At 48.4% G+C, this 17,123-nt stretch overlaps 1 protein-coding gene across 4 annotated transcripts in view; it reads right to left on the bottom strand.

Moving 5' to 3' along the window:
• rgs7a (regulator of G protein signaling 7a) overlaps positions 1-16,422 on the bottom strand; it is a 46,832-nt gene extending 30,410 nt beyond the window's left edge. For all 4 annotated transcript variants that reach the window (XM_076038273.1, XM_076038275.1, XM_076038276.1 and 1 more), the window contains exon 1: positions 16,307-16,422. In XM_076038273.1, the coding sequence (XP_075894388.1) occupies positions 16,307-16,384 (78 nt within the window). In that variant the 5' untranslated portion in view covers positions 16,385-16,422. The remainder of the gene's footprint in view (positions 1-16,306) is intronic.
• Positions 16,423-17,123: the final 701 nt, after the last annotated feature.

Raw genomic sequence — 17,123 nt, 5'->3', positions numbered from 1 at the left:
TCAGCCATCCATTTATCCTCATCTGACACTGCGGATATTAATGCAGTCTCTGTTCCAGATTTGCCGGCTATTTAATGTTTTATGCAGCCAAGGACCTATATGAAATCTCCTACAATTCCCGATTTTAAACAAGGCAGAATACAAATCACTTCACTTTTCCAATTTTCAAATGACTTATTTTTAGTCTTAAAAATCTGACATTGCCTGCCGCACTCGTGTGTATCAGTCTTTCCCCTTCGAGACGACTGAACAGAGACGTGCGAGAAGTTTCGCCTGCGGTAGTTCCCGCCCCCCCACCCCCCGAGGACTGAACCCCCCTGCAGGTCCCACAGATGAACGTGGTGCCTGTCAAGCCCACAATCCCACCCGTGCAAAAAGTCTGATGCAATTCCATCAGGATGTTGCAATTGGTAAAACATAAAACAAAACTGCTGGCCCGGTTTCATAAAAAACGATAAAACAAGCGATCAAAGAGAAGGATGTTGTAGTTCTGCAGAGTTAGGAGTAGATCTGGAGCAGGTGGACACCAATAAACCATGAAATCTGGCTAAAATCAAACAGGAACCGGGGAAAAAAAATAATCACTTCTCGCCCGATTGAAGAAGTTCTAAAGCGCAGCGAAACACGGCTACACCTGTGCACTCTGCAGAAAGGTGCACGGCAGGTCCCTTTTGTTGAATGTCATGTGCATTCAGAGGTGCACATCAAACGCGCAGGGACACCTGCAGCTCTTTGTTCAAACCCGGACAGATGGAGTGGGAGAGACAGTGCGGAGACAGAGCTTTAAACTTGTTTGTGCTTTTTGAAATTCCCAAACCAACTCGGCAGCTGAAGGCTCCGGACGCTAAAAAAAAGCTAGACGGCAGCTACAACACGGGGTTAGGCGTCTCAGCAAGAGGTAAAGTAACATATTCAACACGAGACACGTGCGTTAGCAGACTTTGCACATCAAAGAGGAGCGGGGCTGGTGGCCTTGGCTGAGGTATGCAGCGTCTGGGGGTCCTTGTGGTTCACGGTAAAGCTTCACTAATTAGCAGCAGGCAGGAGAACACAGTGTCTTATCAGAAAATGAGAAAACGATGTAAAAAAAAAAAGACTACAAGAAGAGTAAATAGACAACTTGAGCTCCGCTGGTCAGGAAGCAACACTGATAAATGGCTTCACCGTTCACTGTCTGCTCAGTCTCTAATTCAACTGTAATGACCATGACTGAAGCCACTAGAGGACTAACTGTGATTAATTGGACAGTGGAATTAAATCATGTTGAGAATGACAACAACTTTACACACAGTTGCAATACAGAGTCGGATTATTCCCTGGCAGCCACCACGAAAGTGCTTTGAGTTGTGGGCTGTGGTGGCTGGTGGAGCAGATGAGGCCTCACGTTCGGTTATGTGTGTTGTAATTAATCAATAAACAAGTGTTTGATTATTGTCGGATCAACTTCAGTTGGAAAGGAGTAAATTTATGCCAGATAAGATTAAAAAAAAACAAAAATTACACGCTTGCTTGCTAATTCTTATAGCCCAACATCCTCGTTTTCAACTTGCCTAATGGTGCGTTGCCACGGTGACTGTTTTCTAACTGATTTGTAACCTCGACTACTTTTACTTTTTGTCGCCTAGGGCAGTTTATGTCCAGGACCACGTACTTTTTCCATTTTGGGAAAACTGAACAGATTCTTCTCTCTCTGGGAGGGGAAAACCCACTCGTGATTTAATGTGCTTGATGCAAAAACCTGAGTTGTTTGAACTAGAAGTGGACGAAGCTGAAGTACCACATGCCTTCTTCTTCCTCAGTCGCTTTTATTTATTTCGTTTTCATATCCAGCCTTATTTTTTGGTGCTTTACATCTTTATGCTGCCTCGTGGTGGAAAAGCACTCCTGACGCCTGAACCTCTACTTGTCTGCTGGCTGCTTTCTAGACTCTGCTCTCTGTCTATTTCTAAATCTTTCTATAATCTGCAGTTATTGGCTGCTGGTGGAACACTGTTCCCGGGGCAAGGCCTCTCTCTCTCTTTCTCTCTATCTCTCTCTCTCTCTCTCTGTGTGCGAGTCTCTGTCTCTCTTTTTTTCCCTCTCTCTCTCTCTCCCTCTCATCTTCTTGGTGGGCGGGCAGTGGGCGCGATGACTAAGCCAAGGTTGGCCATGTGCTAGAACATAATCCACTGAAAGCCAATATCCCTCCTGCCCACCTACCATGATTTCATCACTCAAACAGCATGCTACCATAAATTAGCGTACAAAGAAATGCAACAGTTTTGTGCAAAAGTTTGCCGCGCGTGGACGCCGCCGCACCCCTGTGCGAACGTGCACCGTGCGTCCATCAAATGCACGCAAAGTACAAAACGCAGTTGTCGTGTGAGAGGAAAACTTTTGTTTTTTTGCTTTTTTCATTTTTTTTGCAATAACCAGTTATCAGCAACTGATTTCATCTTCATCAGCTGACATCCGACGACTGCGATTCTCATTGTGATGGTGAGAGCGGCGCCGTCTAGACGGGGGTGGGGGGGGGTGGTACTGTGGCGTTAAAAGCAAATGACTGCCAGAGTTAATCCGTCATCAAGCCGAGCCTGTTGGCGCTGTCCAAACTGTCTGGGGGTCACGCTTAAAGGAGTCTTATCCTTTGGCACCCAAGAGGATGTTTACTCAGACCAAACAGAGCCGTGGGGGGTGGGGGGAGGGGGGGTGAAGGGAGGTTGCAAGGAAGGATGGAGGGATGGAAAGCGGCAGAGGAAGATCCACAGAGGGAGCCGCCGGGTGTGGAAACAAAGATGTGCTGGGAGTTGAGAAAAAAAAAAATCAAAAAACAAAAAACAGGGAGGGTGCTGTCTATTTTTAGGTGTACAAAGATGGAGGGACGTTAACTCCTTGTCTCCTCCTCCTGCTCCTCCTCTTCGCTCCAGCCCCTCGGTTTCCTACATTCCTCCTTGGCACGTGCAACAGACACTCAGGAAGAGCCCGTGTGCCCTGAATACCAATCAGAGCAAAGCAGCTGGATGCAGGCAGGCTGACATTCTTCTTCTTCTTCTTCTTCTTCTTCTTCTTCTTCTTCTTCTTCTTCTTCTTCTTCTTCCTCCGCCCTCTGTCTTCGGAACAGACACGAGACAAGGGCTGGATATCTGACAGGACGGGGTACGCTTCAGAGGACACAGCAGACGCGACTGACAATAAGCTGATAAGGGGCAGAGAGTTGAACGCCGGTGACACTCGAAACCGTGAGGCAATGAATTTGATGAATGATTGAATGTGTTCTGGGGTGGAGGAAAAAAACAGGCCATCTCCAGTCAGAAAGGAGTCAATTTTGCTCCCTTGGCAAAGATAAAGGTCTGACAACGGGGAGAAATAAAACGTTTCAGACGGCAGGGTTCCCATCGACATCCTATTTTAGGGTTTGCATTCGAAAAGGCTCATGGGAAATGCAAAAAAATGAATACTCTAATTTACCCAGTTTTTTTTATTTCCCTTGCATAATCGTGCATTGCCATGGCGACCGCATCTGCTTTGTAAACTCCACGCCTTCTACATTAACTGCATGCGTGTAATGGGAGGTTAACTGTGCCGTCGATGATGGCAGCTTCGTGGACGAGTAGATTTTTTACTATGCCAAACGTGGCAAACAATTCATCTCACGTCGCGACTGAAAACACGCTGCAAGTCGGCGCAGTCGGAGGCCGTGTCACAAGCGTTAATCGCCTCGGTAAACCGCCGCACCAACGCTTGGTTGCTTGCAAATCTTGCCGTTCACCTCGCCGCTGACCGCTCCCTCCGTTTATGGACAGAGCTGCTCTGCCTCTGACATGGCAGGCACAGCCAGCCAATATCAACAAATCAAATAAGTCTGTTGCGAGAGAATATGAGAGCCCCCCCACCACCACCACCACCACCACCACCCCCACCACTACCATGTCCCAATGCATTGTGAGACGTGACCGGTGTCGTCCTCTTTCTGCTCCGCTCAAGCGTTAGATAACATATTTTATCTGTACCGAACAGGCAGCACAAAAGAAAAGAGGCGGCGCAGTCGGTGGAGGATGCCGGCCACGTCCATGGCCGAGGTTTTATTGGGAAGATGGGAAACACAGTTAACGTTGTCCAGCCACTGATTTACAGGCCGAGCAGGCGGGAGATGGAGACACTGATACAGTACGCCTTAATTATTAGCGGCGAACAAAGTAATTGGATCCTTTCTTTGTGCACTTTGACCTTCGGTAAGCACCGGAGGTCCGCGTCTTTGTCCTTGAACACGAGCCATGTGCAACAACTCAAGTAGCCAAAGTCCTTCAAGAAACGCGTCCGTTTTCTTGTGTTACGCAACGTGCAGTTTGGCTGTTGCTGTGCAGAGCATCGCTGTGTTCCTGCGTTCACGGTGTGATCTTCAATCAGGTGGGGCTGTTTTGTCATGGTTTTGTTGTTACGTTGCAGGGGTCGCTAATGCATACCATGAAAGGTTCGCTGGCTCCGTTCCCCCAGGTTATTCAATGACCTAAATAATGATGGATATGATGTTCATATGCTCCCACAACAAAGGCAAAGTCATATCTATCAACAGCAGCAGGGCTTCTTTAAGTTAAGGTTAAATCTTATTGTTTTTCCTTGTGCAGCTCGATAAAACCTTCGGAACAGGCTCATGAACAGGCTTTAGTCCTGACGCAAAAACACAACGTCTATACTGATACTCGTGAAATTACTTGAGTGACTCTTGCGAGTAAACTACACTATCTTCATCAATGTAACACAGACACAGAATCAAACAGGTCTTCACAACATTGCCTTCATCGATAGCCAAATCTGGACACCGTGCATCTAAATGCAACGCAACACTGAGGGGGCGGGGCTAAGTGGCAAGAGGTCAAATGCGACTGCCTCTCAGTAAACACTGCAGTGGTGATCCTGAGCCGCAGCTTTTCTTTTTGTTAAAACGTTGATCTCTTTTCCATAAACCAGTGCAACAGCTCTGCTCTGTGTCTGCGTGATCGTTGGAACATCTCTCTCTCTCTCTCTCTCTCTCTCGCTCTCTCTCTCTCTCTTTCTCTCTCTCTCTCTCTCTCCCGCTCATACTTACGCTGAGTCATGCGACGTGCGCACAACGCGACAGAGCGGTGCGGCGCAGGGGGAGGAGCCTAACGTGCAGGTGCAACAAGAAGCTGCGACTGCATCAACGCCTCTCTCTCTCTCTCTTTCTCTCTCTCTGTCTCTCTCTGTCTCTCTCTCTCCGGGGATGAAACGGGTCAAGTCGAGGTGATTGAACTCTTGCGCTGAGGATTCGGCCAAACATGCTACCGCTATCGATACGAGATTAAGTTGTCCTTGGCGTCGATGGTATTGATGTTTGGATTGACTCGACCACATATGCTCAGGTTCTCGCCGATGTCCAGGATGGAGTAGAAACTTGTGAGCTGATTTGCAGCTTCATGCTTGAACCTTAAGTCATCTTTTCAAGCAGAGAAATGCACCATGTTTGAGGGAATAGGAAGGAAGAGGAATAGGCTTCCTCGATGGAGGGAAGATGCGGAGGTCCAGCTGGCTTCCAACACGCTGAGGCGGCTCAGTTTCTGTGTGCATGTTGTATTTTTTTCACACTTCCTCCCGGACTGGAATAGAAACACGGAAACATGCAAACGTGTTCGCGTTGCTTCACTTTGCGGCGCCGCCAGGCACAGGTGCGCTTGTAGCTAAATAATATCACCCTCGTGCTGGCAAGATGGATGTTTACCCTCTCCGTTTGAGGGAGCGTGCTGTTTCGACAGCGAGCAAGCTGTCGTCAAATATTAGGCACTTAAAGTTCAAATACTCGCCTTTTTATTCTTCCGCGGCTGGTTTTGGTTTTTGTGTTTCATGTTCTGTCGTTCCCTCTTTGTTTGTGTTTTTCAGGTGTTTTCTTTTTCTTTCTTTTTTTTTTTTTTTTTTTTTTTTGTTTTAGAATTTTCTGGTCCCAGAAAGAAAAGACCCACTATAATATGGTCGTGAGCCAAACCATAACCCTAACCTTAACCCACATTCCCCGCCTATGGGGATGAGGCCTGGACTATTTATTAGTAACTTCCATCCATCTTCTACCACTTCCTGCGGAGTCGGGTCGTGGGGGCAGCAGTCTCAGCAGAGATGTCCAGACTTCCCTGGCCCCAGTCACCTCCTCCAGCTCAGCTGGCGGGATGCCAAGGCGTTCCCAGGCCAGCCGAGAGACGTAGTCCCTCCTCCAGCGTGTCCTGGGTCTTCCTCGAGGTCTCCTCCCAGTGGGACATGCCCAGAACACCTCTCCAAGGAGGCGTCCAGGAGGCATCCGGAACAGATGCCCGAGCCACCTCAGCTCAGCGGCTCTACTCCAAGCTCCTCCTGGGTAACTGAGCTCCCCGGCTGTCCCTAAGGGTGCCTTCGCTCAGCCACCCTACGGAGGAAACTCGTTTGTTGCTGTTTTGATATCCTCATGAAGTCAACTGCAGTTTTTCTTTTGACTTTATTTGTTTGTTGTCTGTCTTTGTTCTTCGAGCGATGTATTCATTTATGCATTGTCGAGTTGTCGTTAATGTTTGTGTATTGATTCCTTGTTTGTTTATATATATGGACTCCCTTGAAAACAATATGATGCATCTCAAGGGGCTAATCCAAATAAATAATTTCTAATCCACCCTAACAGAGTGCTCCATTAAAACACCGGATGAGACTTCACTTCGCTGCCAGATCTTTTCAGCCACTCATGGTAGCCTCGGGCCTCTTTTCTTGCAATTTTTTCCGTCTAAGATTTTTGCTTGCCACGATTTCTACAGTTTTGAGTCGTGCGTTGTGATTTGGTTTTTTTGCTGTGGCGACAATAAAACCCATGTTTTTTCTTTTCTCTGAGTTAGTCTTTTGCCATTCTGTTCCTACCTGAGCTCTGGCCTTAACAGCTGCTTTCATTAAAACTTTAAAAAAAAAATGACAGATACTAAAAATAACACAATGACATGCATTCATACTGTACTTTTCCTCCAATAATAAGATAATTTACATGACAGACACTAGCTGCTGGGTATTTCCTTCAGGTTACACAGCTACAACATCTCCGCAAGCCAAGCCTCCCAATTTTAACTTTAGTGCTCAGCTCCCCGTATTCACTTTGCATTCAAAGGTCGCACACAGCCGAGTCCACACCGGGTGCCGTGCGCACTTAATTAAATTATCATAACGTCTGGATATCGTTGGTGGTTTCGACATTCCGGCAGTGCAAAGGCCTGAGGTGGGACGGTGGCAGCCACCGCCAGCCGGAACCAGCCACTGTTTGACTGAACTGCGCTGTAGCCGAGTTGAACTAATGGTGTCAGGCTGCACCAAAAGCCAAGAGTGTGAGAGAGTGTGTGTCTGTGTGCGTCCATGTCTGGCTGCCAGGATGATGAGTTGCGAAGCTCCACAAAGGTGTCTGGAAAATGAAAACACGTGTGTCCAACATATGAAGTCATCAACTTCAGAAAAATTGCTTTTACAACAGGTTTTTTTGTGACTTTTATGATTTCTCCAGTATTGGATTTGGAGCGACGGAGCTCGTTCACGGCCGCCTTAATTACTGAGGCGTAATTGCCTGCGGGAGACGGGTTCCCTCGTTGCTTAGCGAGAATGAGGCGCCGAGTGGCCGAGTGAAATGTTCTCAGTTGCGATTCCAGTCGATCTGGTCGAAAAAAATAAATAAATAAACAGTGTCCACCGCTTGTTTGTTTGGGGAGAGTTCCCAATAAAGCTACGAGTCACGAGTGAATCATTTCACACACAGAGGAGGGGAGATGACTGCGCTGCGGCGAGGGCTAAATACATTTCTCTCCTATCTCTCTCTCTCTCTCTCTCTCTCTCTCTCTCTCTCGCTCGCTCTCGACGAGGATAAAAGCCGACTGGAGTGGCGTGAGCTCCGGCTGGGGCTCTGATGACTTCAAAGAGAGACGAGGGGATGTGAGAGCAGGGACTGAGGTGGATGGATGGGTGGATGGATGGGTAGATGGATGCTCCTTCGGTGAGGAGGTTGGGGCGAGAGAAAGGGGAAGGGGCGTTTGTGTGTCAGCGCCAGATAAAAATAAATAAATAAATAAATAAATAAATAAATAAGAGAAAAGGAGAATAAAGAAAGTTAGAGCGATGCTGCGAGTTCACTGGAAAACATCAAAGGGCTGAAAGTGAGCAACAGAGGCCGTGAGAGTGGGAGGGCGGCGGCGGCACCGGCAGCGAAGGGAATAGAAAGCCGAGAGCCGGGGCTTCCAGGCTGGAAACGCGCAGACAGGTAACGGGAAGCGTTCCGCTCCGGTGTTCCAACACTCGGCCAACTTCACAGCGCCGCCTGGGCTGCGTTTTATCCACCCTGTTTAATTCTCCGAGAGCGCTCCGACGGCGCGGACACGTAGCCAGCGGCGGGCGCTGACGTGGAGCCCCGGCCGGTCGTTAATTAATTCACACGCTCTTCCTGTTAAACGGCCGCGCTCGCCACACTCGACGTCTTCATCTGGAATTGTAGTCGGGAGACAATCCCACCCACCACCCCCACCCCCGCTGTGACGAAACCATTGTGCCCTACTTATGCCTACGCCAACCTAGGGAAGAGAACAGCTCGCATACTGATGCTGCATATGAGAGAGGATTCAGACAGCCGAGTGAAAAGTGGCTCGGCTGCGGCGTTTCTCCATCAAACACCCCGATGTGTTTTGCGATCAGTCGCGTCTTAGTGACTGAACAGTTAAAACCGATGACACAAACTCAGATTTCTGCTCCACATGAATGAACAGTGTTGCTTACACTTATATACAATAAATTGTGTACGGCATTTGAGGAGAAGTGTGAAATAAACTCGAGATGAACCTGTCAGAATGGGACGTACAGACGTATCACTACTTTGCCCAAGATCTCGCTAACAGGTGCCGCTGCGAGGCGTCGAAGCGTCGTGCGTCCGTCCGAAAGTATGTCCGGCGTGACGGGAAATCACTGCCGGCGGGGAAAAAAAGGCACACCGGAGCGTGACGATATTTAGAACGGATTAATTAGCCGAGACACGGCGGCGAACACGTCGGGCAAAACACGACAGCGGAAGAGGAAACAAGTTGTCACTGGAAACAACAGGGGAGCGCGTTCGACGCAGCGACTGCCGCTGCCTGCACACACGCGGCTGCGTGCGATGCGAACGGCGGCGGGTGTGGAGACCTGGGGGGAGGGGAGGGTGGGGGCCAAAAAAAACAAAAAAAAAAACAAGGTCAGATCAATATTTAAAGACGGATACAAGCGTTGAACACAGACGAACGCAGCAGAGAACCGCGGCTGAAGGCGTCATCCTGTCTGTTTCCCTCTGTGGAGCTCATGGAGCGTCTACGTCCTCATTAGGACCGTCGCGTTAACACACACACACACACACACACACACACACACACATCAGAGGAATCATTCCCAACCCTGGCAGGGTCTCTCCTATAATCTTTGGCAAAAAATGTTGAGCAGGAATTAAATGAGCAGACAGGAGAGAAAAAATAAAAAAGAGGCCTTAGTCAGCCGGTATCTTTTTCGCCCAGGCTCTTCTCAGACCTTTACATAACCCTCGCAGCAGACGGGACTGAAAACTCCAGCTGTTGCAGACAATACACGGAGGGGACGGCTTAGAGCCGCGCGGGCCAAAGTATCTTCTGTCTGTCTGTCGGCTCAGAGCGGCCAGGATCGGTGTCGGAGATCTTATCTGACAGCTCGCCGGCCCAGATGATCAGGGTCAAGACTTTTTTTAAAAAAAAAAGGTTAGATTCTGTCTTGTAGGTCGTTCACAGGTTATCAAGTTGGCCTGCACAACAACAACAAAAAACTAAAAAACATAGTGAGAGAAGCTGGGAAGAGAAATGCAGCTGGGACGGTCCAAGGTCGTTTTATAGCTCTGGCGTAGAGTTGCAGCCGGGAGACGAGACACCGGTATCTCCACACAGCACTAATTGATGCAGTATGTCTTATTTGTTTAATCCATAAGCACGGGTTAATTAAGGAACAGCAGACGCGCTGGAAGGAAGATAAAACAGATGCAGAGAGAGAATGCAAGGGAAAGTAGAAGTTTCGAAGAAGTGCGAAGGAGAGTCGGCCATTCTGCAAACACAAAAACAAAGTTGCTTTAAAATGCTTTAAGTCCATGTTCCTTCCTAATTTTTGAGAGAAAAAAAATAAACAGAACTTCCTGTGAGTGTCATCTGTATTTCCCCTGTTCGCCTTTTCAGTCTTTCTAAATCCAAAGTGGGGCTAGTCAGGATTAACCAATCTGATCAGCTGCTATACGTGACTGTTTCCATTGTAAACAGGCTCCAGCCAGTTCTTGTGTTTGTATAATCAGCGGCGTGTTTCACCGTCAGAAGATGCACCGCGGCCCACATGGATTATCTCATACGTCAGTGGTTTTCTGAAATACAGCGGAGCGACACCCCCATCGACGCTAGCATGTGCCGCTAATTCCAGCCCCTCTAATTGCCGTTTAGGTATTGATGTCAGCAAATACAGCCAGAATGGATTAGTTTGAACCGCGCAAAGCCATAAATGCCAATTTTCCATCCAACAGTGTCTGCCAAACACCCACACTTTCCATCAGCAGTGCGTCGGGGGGGGGGGGTAGTAGGGGGAGGGGGGCACACGCATGTTTTCATATGCAGGAAAAAGAAATTGCCTGGCTGGCAAGCTAGCGCACAAAGAGCACCACTTCAAATACAAAGATTTCTCTCTGATCTGGCAATTAGAGTTCATCCCACCTCACCCCCTCCTCCCCCACCCTTGTCTCCCTCTTGCTCTCTGTCTTCCTGATCTTCTGATTGCAGATAGAGAGAGAGAGAGAGAGAGAGAGAGAGGGAGAGAGAGAGAGACAGGCAGTACAAGAACCCTTCAATCTGGCTCTCGACTGAGAAAAAAGATGGAAATGTATTCAGTTCCCTCTCCGCTTTATGACTCATGAACAATGTAGGATGGTGGGGAAAATGTATTGATAAGAGCGCGCGCGGCTACATCGTGCTGCCCTACATCAGAGATGCTTTTCAGAAAAGAGAAAATCTCTGGATAGTTTGCATAAGGGGTCGGCAATCTGGCGCTTTTCCAACGTCATCGAAGCTCGTTCGGCGTTTGTTTTCCAGGGAATTAGAACGAATTGCGTCATCAAATGGGTTGACAAATAACAGCACTGCCTTAACTTTCTCAAAGTCAAGCACTCCTGACGTGCACCAGGAGCCTCGGAAGTGAAAGTTATACTGAGGAAACAAGGAAAAGCAAAGTGAGGATGGATGTGCTTCCATTACAATAAGTGCAAGTAGATGAAGGACAGCACAAATCAGTCATGCTTCCCTTAAATGGACATCATACTAATCGTACTACTACTACTACACGCTCCTAAAGAGGGTGACATATTTTTAATTGCGCATTAATGCTGCATTCATGTTATGCTTAACAAATTGCTGCCTTAGCTTCCTTTGCCGTGTTTGCAAACCCTATCCAAGCATAGTCAGTCAATAATAAAGTTGCAGAAGAAGAAGACGAGTCACCGCAATAAGTGCAAAACGACAGGGCATGATCTGGGACAACGCGGCTCACGTCGAGATTAGTCCACCACACAATAAGTGTACTGCGCCGAAGTGCACTAAGGGAATTATGCGATTCGCAACACAGCCGCAGGGTATTCATAACATCCACAGATCTGCACCGCCAAACAATACCGTGCTGCTGCTTTGTTAAAGTGATGTGCAGGAGAAGGACAGCCCCGCTGCTGCAAAATGATCTCCTGTACTCAACCACTTAATCAATTGGCAAATCAATAGCGTGCACGAATACATCAGCCCTGTTTGTTATTTCTGTTTGTTCATTACTTCATTAGCGAGCCGCACCGAGGGCAAACGCTTTGCTGTCACAGCGCTTCATCAGCGTGCCTTTCAAAAGTGTGAAGCGCAGATTTCCTTCCAGCTGAAAACAGAGAGAGGGATGCTCACATGACAAGGGCGGTAATGTTAACATGATTCCCGACTTCGCCTTAGTGTTCCCAGAACAATACTTTCTTGCTTTAAGCTGTGTGGAAAAACTTCTGCTGCCCCCAAAAGTGCAAAACTACAAAGTGGTGAAAGTGACTCTGCAGAGTTGAAAATAGAAGAAAAAGTAGCTTTAAGAAAAAGTAGTTTTGTTGTCAAAACAATTTTGTAAAAATACAAGAAATGCATAAAGGTCATGTCATTTTTTTGAAAGAGACAAAAAATGGTAAAACTCTCCAGAAACTGTGCTGGTAAACTTTGAATGCTTACAAAACAGTATGTGGTGTAATTGTGCAACACCATCAGTAACCACAGGCTCTTACATCCTGTTTGCATCATGATTTTCATCTGCAGCGCTGTGATCAGGGACAAAATACTACAGAAGCGCACTGTGTTGACACTGTAACAGTCTGGAACATTATCCTGCCACAGTAACTAAAGATATACGTTATAAGGTGGCGCACATGTCCACCGGTGAAACAGGAGATTCGATCAAAAAAAGATGCAGCACGGGCGTCATGGCCACACATGGAGACAGAAACCAATCTGGCGACTGGAAGGCAATTAATGGTGCCCGGCGGCAGTTGGGTTGTAAATAAGAGCGGACTGGTGCCTCGCTGGTCAGACTCAAGTACAGCAGAGAGCGCCGTGCGCAACAGGACCGGAACATTTATTTTATCTGATGAAAACACGGCCCGCTATTTCGAGCAACACAATGACGAGTCGAGCGACAACAAATCTTTGCAGGAATCCTGATCCAAGCGTATAAGCGGCAGCAGCAAGAGGGAGCTTCTGTTGTTGATTAGCAGCTTGTGGAGAGACAGATTATCACACCTGAGGCAAATGTGCGCTGATTATTTTTTCCCACGTTGGCAAGAATAGAAGGAATAAAAATTCCTCTGAGTCTCATTCGTGCATCAAACGCTACGATGCACACGGTAAGAAGTGCGCGTTGGCGGTAAAATGAGATCGTTTCAGACGTTTCCGCAATGCCGACAAACTCGGACATGCGCCGATTGTGAATGAATACAATCTCGTTCTCTGACTCCCATTTATTACGTCATAAATGCAGTCGTTTGAACGGCGCCTTTGCCCTTTCATGCGATTACTATTATTTCATGAAAACGGCTGCGCGCCAGGCGCCGGCTGGCGAGGGAAGATGTTCCTTCCCGGTGGCTGCTGAGAGGCTGTAAACTTCACCAGAGCTGCATGAAAAATTCAGCGCTCTCTCTTAGCAACATTCGCCCTACATACTGCAAACACACACACACACACACAAACACAGTGGCACTCACACATGCGCCACGGCATTATTCATGTGGCGCACACATGTGAGCGGGAGGTGAAAGGAAACACACATCATCATGCGACGGGGGAACAATCGGCGCGACGTAATGAGCACAGCGGCGCAGAGGTCGCCGGCCGGGGATCGATCGGCTCCTTCCCCGGCGTCGCCCTCAGAATCCGGACGCAAAGTGAAAAAGCGCCGCTTGTCTCCAATCACGGCCGAGTGCAGGCCGCGCACTCCGAGACAGAAGCCTCGCCGACGGACGCCCGGCTGCTCGGGAAAGAGGGCGTGCGTGTCCGCGGGGCGAGCGCGTCGACACCTCAGCTGGCCCGTCTATTTTCATCGGATGCTAATGACGGGGAGCTGAGGGGCGGACAGGCGGGCGGGGAGAGCGAAGAGATAGAGCTGCGCTCCCCAGGCGGGTGGAGACTATCGAGCCACTTTCTGCCCGCCGCGTAGAAAAGAAAAAGTCTCTCTCTCTCTCTCTGCGCTCGGGGGCTTACGTAACACACACTACGAGCGCGCCGGCGACCATCTCGCAAGACGACTCGCGGCCTGTTGCTTTAATATCAACCCCGGCGAGTGTGTTTACGCCAGCGAGGTGCCGAGGGGTCTTGGCCGCGGGAGCTTGGCCATAAAAGCAGCACTCGAGAGGTTCGGCGGCCTCGTCGCCTCCGTGCGGCCGCCAACACTTCTGCCGAGTCGCCGCCGTGGTAAAAAAAGCTTTCGGTCGGGCCGCCTTTCACCCCCGGCGGTGGGTTCCCAATCTACTCCACCGGCTCCGCAAATTCTCCACCCTCGCTGCCGTAGCCGCGGCCTGTCGTTTCCGCGGCGTATGTAGGTCAGCCGCCCGGCCCCGCGCAGCCGCGAGCTGCAGCCGCGTGCGGTCAAGTGCTGAGACGTGAAGTATCGGTTTGATTTGTAGGAGGCTTTGCGATCAAAGAGGCGTCTAGACTGTGAGTAGAGGGGGGAAGGAAAAAAATCGATACTCTGCGCAATTTTATGATATTTAATGTGGAAACATTGTGTTTTTTAAAGACACTCGACGTCGATACTCTACTGCATGAATTCTCAAAAACATGTGGCGAGTGTGAAAAATCTGATCTTTTTCCCGTGGTAATGCAATCTACAATCCAGACAGGTGGACGTGCAGTTCCGAGGGCCAGACGCTGCCCGAGCGTCAATGGTTTGGGGAGGTGGGTCGATCAGCGCGGCATCAATTTCAGTATTGCAAGATTTGACAGCTGAAAAGGGTAGGAATCCATCCATCCATCCATCCATTCATCCATTCATCCATTCATCCACTTTCTATCAGTGCTTCTCCTGCACTCGGGGTCCGGTCTCGGAGTCGAACCTGTGACCTGCTTGCTGTGAGGCGACGGTGAAAATCGCTGCACCGCTATGCCACAAAAAAGGTGGAGAAGTCATTGAAATTCCTGTCACAGTACGAAGCCTTTCAGGTGCCGGGAAAAACGCATTGAGACAACACTGCTGTGTATCTCTGTCATTTTAAACGACGGTGTTTCCGATGATTCCCAAGCATCTCATTGCTGTTTTTTGGAGGTTTTTTTTTTTTTTTGCCGGTAGCCTGACAACAGTGTACACTTTAGTCACAGTACAACCCATTCTCTGCGCTAAATGCATGCTTCCCTCTGGCACCAAATGATAAGCAAACCTTAAGTGATGTCTCCACTTCCGACAGGGGTTAAGATATCAATCTGACTGGACACTGGACAACAAGCTGCCCTCCTCAACAGTCCAAATCCTGATTCCAAGGTCACCAGAGGAAATGCTCTTGGATTGGCGTGGGCCGGTCTCAACTGCGCATTCTTTTGATAGCAAAAATATATAATTCAGGGCCCGCTGATGGGGTCAAAAGCTGCAAAATAATCAAGCTCTATGGGCTTATTGCATATACTTGGTTCCACAGATCACCTGGATCAATACGCAGTGGAAAGGAGGAGACATCACGTGTAATTGAATAGCTGCAAGACCTCAGGTCAATATTTCATGCGCTTACACAGGATGCAACTGTTTTTTTTTCCCCCATGCCGTGGCATATTTTGCCGCTCGATGAACTGACGCGCAATTTCCTTCGCCGTCGCGTACGCAAAGGGGCGAAACTCACAATGGCCGACGAAACCAGTGGCGTTCTGCCTCCATTATCCTCAGTGTTTGGCCTAGTTTATGAACAATCTAGTTAATGGCCTGGCCTTTGGATGGGGATAATCTTGCAAATTGTCGCTTGTAGAAAAAGAGAAAGAAAGCACAATGCCGTCGTAGAATACAGCAAGGCTCCCAGTGCGTTCCCCCTGGCACCATACTGGCAGTAATTTTGCCCAACTGTGAGTCAATCTATGATACCATGAGGGGCGTTTTTCTCGTCCTGACCTGCAGCAGCCGTTGCAGGAAGAATTCAGTGGAGAAAATTCACTCAACACTCCCTGTTGTCAGCCGGTAAGAAAGTAAGAGACTCCTCTCGTTGTTTAACAGCTATTGCTGCACCAGCAGGATTTGGTAGAGTACCAAAAACAAAAAAAAAGGATTCAATTATTAAAGCAGGAAAATATTGAATAGTAGGGGGGAGGGGGAGGGGAGAAATGGTTGGCGCTCGATTGATTTCGATCCTGTATTTGGCTGATGCGCAGAGTTTAATTACTCGCTAAAATACAAATGACAGTGCTTTTAACAGCAGTATTCACCACCTCCCTAAACAAATGCAAATTTTCACACTCTTGCTGACATCAGGTGGAATTTCATTTATTTTTCATTTTCATTCCTCGAACATTTTGCTGCTAATGAGCCAATAGTTAATGTGTAGGTGCTTGTAAGCATGTCTAACACTTTCAACAGAAAAACATCTTCTTGTCCCCATGGCGCTCTCACTGAGCTGATATTGTGTCGCATCACCAGCCTCCAGTCTCCCGTCTTTGCCATCAGTAATTTCCACCGCACGGCCCGTCATTGAGCGGCTGGTGCAAGGGGAGTTACACACTCTCAAACTCGCAAAACACGTGCCGGCTAAAAATAGCAGCTGCCTTACCTTTCTGTACACTATCATGTTGGGAGACTCGTCCGCCACCCCGTTGGTCCCCTGCCCACCGCTGTTGGTCTGTGCCATGATCCAGTCAGTGATTCTGCCACAGGAAATGTCAGCTTCTCCTGTTGTGGAAAGAATGGACATTTTTAGGGGTGTGTCAGACAAAAGAAAGAATACGGCAATAATTCGAACATGGTGCGTCAATAAGATGTACACCTGGCTCTCGTCTCCACCCCATCGGCATTTCCCACATGGGGCAGACGTGCCGAATTCCCGCTCCATCACAAGGTCTCGACAAGGACACATATTCCTATATATATTTGGCAGAATTTGCACAGGCCATGTCGACTGGCACTGTGTACGTTGGAGGTAAAAGTTGCCCAGCAGTGATTGGCACCAAATCAGACTATTTATCAGCCTCCGATGGGAATCATTCATGTGCACACAAACCAATGTACGACAACCTGTTATTTACCAAAGGCTTAAGCAGCGACGCAGTGCCAATGCCAGCGCCACGCATCCTTCAATATGCTGCAAAATAAAATTAATTAAGAAAGAGACAGCGAGGGAGAAAAGATGAGGCGAGGTGAGGAGCCGGACCATGACAACGGTGGATGCTTTAGGGAAACAACACGGCTGCCAGAGCAGCCATGGTCGCTGCTGGGAAGGTGCCTGTCAATGCAAACGTGCCCATATGCTGTGCAGTGTGCACGCACTGCAGCTTGTGTCGTTTCCTGCTAGCTTCCTTTCTGTTTTTCTTTTTTATCTTACCCCTTTTTTATATATATATATATATATATACATGTGACGACGCCACAGA

Source organism: Nelusetta ayraudi, unplaced genomic scaffold (assembly GCF_046127955.1).
Source record: "Nelusetta ayraudi isolate G7.1 ecotype Tasmania unplaced genomic scaffold, CSIRO-AGI_Nayr_v1 ptg000056l, whole genome shotgun sequence".
NCBI lineage: Eukaryota > Metazoa > Chordata > Actinopteri > Tetraodontiformes > Monacanthidae > Nelusetta > Nelusetta ayraudi.
Note: the sequence above shows the minus strand (reverse complement) of the source record. Positions and strands in the feature narration are given on the sequence as shown.